This window comes from Carettochelys insculpta, chromosome 13 (genome assembly GCF_033958435.1).
Source record: "Carettochelys insculpta isolate YL-2023 chromosome 13, ASM3395843v1, whole genome shotgun sequence".
Lineage (NCBI taxonomy): Eukaryota > Metazoa > Chordata > Testudines > Carettochelyidae > Carettochelys > Carettochelys insculpta.
The window spans coordinates 1,555,240-1,559,167 of NC_134149.1; the positions used below are offsets into that span (position 1 = coordinate 1,555,240).

The following is a 3,928-nucleotide window of genomic DNA, read 5'->3' on the forward strand; positions in this document are numbered from 1 at the left end:
ACTGCCCAGCTCCCGCTTCTCAGACACAGAGTCAGTCCTTATAGCCTGTTCTCTCCACGGCTGGCTGCTGAAATTCACATCAGTGGAACCGGCCAGGGCCCTTGCCATGAGGACGGCTGCCCCCTGAATGGAGAAACCCAAATGCACACTGCTTTGGGTGTGGAAAGTGTGTGAGCTCAGGGGAGTCTGTGGCACGTACCCCTGCAAGGATGCCTGAAGACGGGCCACAGAGCTGCCTGGGCATGACAGATACAGAGCACAGGCATACGTAGGGACCTGCAGCGGCTGGTGGGAGCATGCATCATCCTGGAAAACACATCTTCTGGAAGTGCCCCAGAATCGCCTCCCTCCTGACACCCGGGTCCCACTTTGGCCTCCCTCCCGGGTGGTCATACAGTCAGAGCTAAATAGTAACAGAGAAGGAGCCGCATTAGTCTATATACTATCAAAACAAAAAATCAGTCAAGTAGCACTTTAAAGACTAACAAAATAATTTATTAGGTGAGCTTTCGTGGGACAGACCCACTCCTTCAGACCATAGCCACGACCAGAACAGACTCAATATTTAAGGACTTAATATTAAATATTGAGTCTGTTCTGGTCTGGCTATGGTATGAAGAAGTGGGTCTCTCCCACGAAAGCTCACCCAATAAATTATTTTGTTAGTCTTTAAAGTGCTACTTGACTGATTTTTTGTTTTAGTCAGAGGTGAGTGCGGCCTGAAGCCAGCTGTAGGCTCTCAGTACCCCAGCCAGCCGCAGGGAAGGGCTGTGTTCCCCGATGGAGTGGAAGAAGGGGGTGTTTCCCCCTGTATTTTGCCCCTACCTGCAATGGCAGACAAACCAGACTCCAGGGTACCATTTCACAGGATAGCCCCATGGGGCCTCAGGGTGCAGCAGGGACCTGGAAGAGCCCTGCAAAAGGCCTGCCTGCTGCACGCAGCAGACTCCAGCCACAGCTGCCAGCTCAGTCCCTCAGCACACTGAGACCAGGGGACCATGCTGAGGCCAGCACCCATGTGGCCCAGTCTGTGCCCAGTGCTCAGGCTGAGCACTCATGGGGTACCACTGCAGCTGCAGCCAGCTGGTCCAGGTGTGCTGGCAGCAGGGCCTAGGGGACCTGATGGGGCTGTCCTGGTCAGGTGCAGCCTGGTAGCCCTACTGGCATCTGGGTGTTCAGCTCCCACGGCAGCCAGGACGATGGCGGTGCGGGACCAGGGGGTCACTATTTCAGCTAGCGCAGGAGGAACTGCAGCGGCACCCCTGTCGAACTCCCTACGCCAGGCTCAGCTGCACCAGACCGCTCAGGGGAGTGCCTCAGGGAAGCCAGGTCTCCTCCCTGCCGGCGCCCAGGCCTCGCCCTCGCTCTGGGAGCCCCATGGGATGGGCACCAGGCACAGCCGCTCTGCACCTGGCTGGGGCATCCTGCAGGTGTTGCTGGGCTGGGCCTGGCCCAGCAGACAAGGAGCCACCTCTGCCGGGGAGCTGGGAAATCGGGCGGTACCGGCCCTGGCTCCGACGTGACCTGGACTCCGTGAGCCGGGGACCCCGCACCCAGCACTCTGGGGGCTCGCTCAGGGCCGAGGGTGGGGTCCGGTCACAGCTCCTGCTCCCGGGGGCTGCGCACTGCCCGGGCACCTCTGTGCCCCCAGCGCCACCCCCAGCGCCGGCTGCCTCCTGCCCTCGCCCCCCGGCCCGGCGGGGTCCAGGGCTCAGCCCTTACCTTGCCTACTGACCATGGCTCTGCTGGGCAGCGCTCGAGCTCCGGGGAGCCTGCCCTCATGCCAGCCCCGGTGGGCCCTGGGGCAGCAGGTGGCGGCGCCCGGCCCGTGACCCAAGGACCGGCTGCTGCGGCCGGGAAGCGGCCCGCCCCCGGCTGCCCCCGGCCTGGCCGGCGCTAGACCCGTGCCCGGCGGGCGGAGGAGGAGTGGGAGCCCGGCTCCCGCTGTCGCCCGGGGCCGTGTGTGTGCTGGGGGCGGGGCGCGGGGCGGGCCCAGCGGGGGAGGGCGGGTGCCTGGCGCCAGCCCGCCCGGGGACGGGGTGCGGCCCCTGCTGGGGCTCCCGGCTCGGCGCGGCCCGGCTCCTGACGGGCTGACGAACCGGGCCGGGCCGGGGCAGGGTCCACGTGACACGGGCCCTTGCACAGCGCCCCCACTTTCACACTCGGCCACCGGACCGGACCGGACCGGACCGGACCACCCCGGGGCGGGGCGGGGCGGTAACCCCGGCCCCGGCCGCCCCCGCCCGCCTTGCCGGGGGCTCACCGCCCTTAGGGTGGAGCGGCGGCTGGGGTACCGCACGTGCACGGAGAGCCCCGGGGCGTTCCCCCCCGCCAGGTCCGCGGCGCCCCGGGGTGCACGGGGGGTGCACAGAGCGGAGGTGCTGCAGCTTTGGGGGGGGAGGGTGCGCCCCCTGAACCAAACCGTAACCCCGCTTCTCCAGCCGCCCCTTGTGCACCCCCAGCCCCCGCTCCCTGCGCGGCCGGTGCCAGGGCCCCGGCCAGGGCCCCCTACCCAGCCCTCCAAGCCGCCCCTGAACTGTGATTCGGCCGCGGTACGCGCTGGACGCCCCTTCACGCCGGCAGCCCCAGGGCCAGAGCCCAGAGGGGCAGCGGGACCCCCCAGCAGCCCCTTTTCCCAGCTGCGGCCTGGCTACGACTCGGTTCGGGGGCCGTGGGCAGGAGAGAGCCGGCGGCTGGGGTGGAGCTCGGGGAGCAGCAGCGCCACGATTGCAGCTGGTGGTGCGCAGCGCCTGCCGCCGCCTGCAGGGAGAGGGGTGCTGAAGTGCCGCCTGGCCAGCTCGGCCTCCGAGCCCGCAGAAGGTAAGCCTGGGGCGCAGGACCCCAGCATGGTGGGGAGCGCCGCAGGCCCCCTTGAGGGGGCCTGACAGCAGCCTGCAGCTGCAGCTGCGTACCCCGGAGCAAGCCGGCTGGCGCTTGGAGGGGACCTGGGCCCTACCCCTGGGCCTGCAGGTGGAAAGCCCGAGGTCCAGGAAAGAGAGGCGGCGTTTTCCAATCCGGAAAGTTGCCTGCAGCAGTTGGAAAGTGCTCGGGGCCTGGTGCGCTGCAGCCCAGCCCCCCTGTCAGCTGCTGCGGTGCCGCCTCCTGCCCCTGCAGAATGCAAACCGCTTGGCCCTGGGGCTGACCCATTGCTAGGTCGCATAGACTCTCCCTCCCCCAGGAGAGGGGCAGCGTGAGGGGGATGCCCCTGACAGCACAATCTTCCTTTCCCTCCTCTGGGCCGGGCTGGGTTCCAGGTGTTCTCCCTCACACTTCATGGAGGCCCAGCTTTAAACCAACACTTACCACTGCTGAGCCTGCTCCCACTCTGGTCTCCCTCCCCCGCGGGGGAGTGCTTGAACTGTGGGGGAGAACCCTTCGATTGGGCCTGGGACCATAACTGGGAGAGACCTTGGAGCAGCAGCAAGCTCTTGCCCAGGCCTGGGTCAGGACCCAGTGCTCAGCTCAATACCTGGGAGACCTATTTACTTAAGCTAAAGCACCAGTCAAGGTGCAGTGTCTGAATTACCCACTGACACCCCCAGCAACTGGGGGGCGGGGTTTAAAGCAGCTAATTGTAATGAGCCTGAAAGCCAGGGGTTGTTGGTCAGTCCATGACTTGGGGTTGGAGGAAAGTTACACCCATAAGCTCCCAGGCTGAGGGCAGATTTCCCTTGAGGATGCACCTCAATACCAGAGGGATCACCCAAGTTTGTCTCATAACCGACAGCAGTACCTCACCCCCCCCACCTCCCCCTGATCCAGGGCCAGACTGGCACCAATAGTAGTGCCAGTTCCTTGTGCCAGCACTAGGTGGTGGTGACAGAATACAGATGGGAGCTGTGCTGACTTCCCTACTCAGAGGGGCCCTTTCCCAGAAGAGGGCCCGTTCCAAGCTTGAGGAGGGACAGGCCCCACCCTGAGCCATGAC

General features: G+C 65.4%; 1 protein-coding gene across 3 annotated transcripts in view; it reads right to left on the reverse strand.

Annotated features, from left to right (window-relative positions):
* The window catches only part of DLG3 (discs large MAGUK scaffold protein 3), a 181,051-nt gene extending 179,112 nt beyond the window's left edge, over positions 1 to 1,939 (reverse strand). For all 3 annotated transcript variants that reach the window (XM_075008117.1, XM_075008115.1, XM_075008114.1), the window contains exon 1: positions 1,723 to 1,939. In XM_075008117.1, coding sequence (XP_074864218.1) covers positions 1,723 to 1,738 — 16 coding nt within the window. In that variant the 5' untranslated portion in view covers positions 1,739 to 1,939. The remainder of the gene's footprint in view (positions 1 to 1,722) is intronic.
* Positions 1,940 to 3,928: the final 1,989 nt, after the last annotated feature.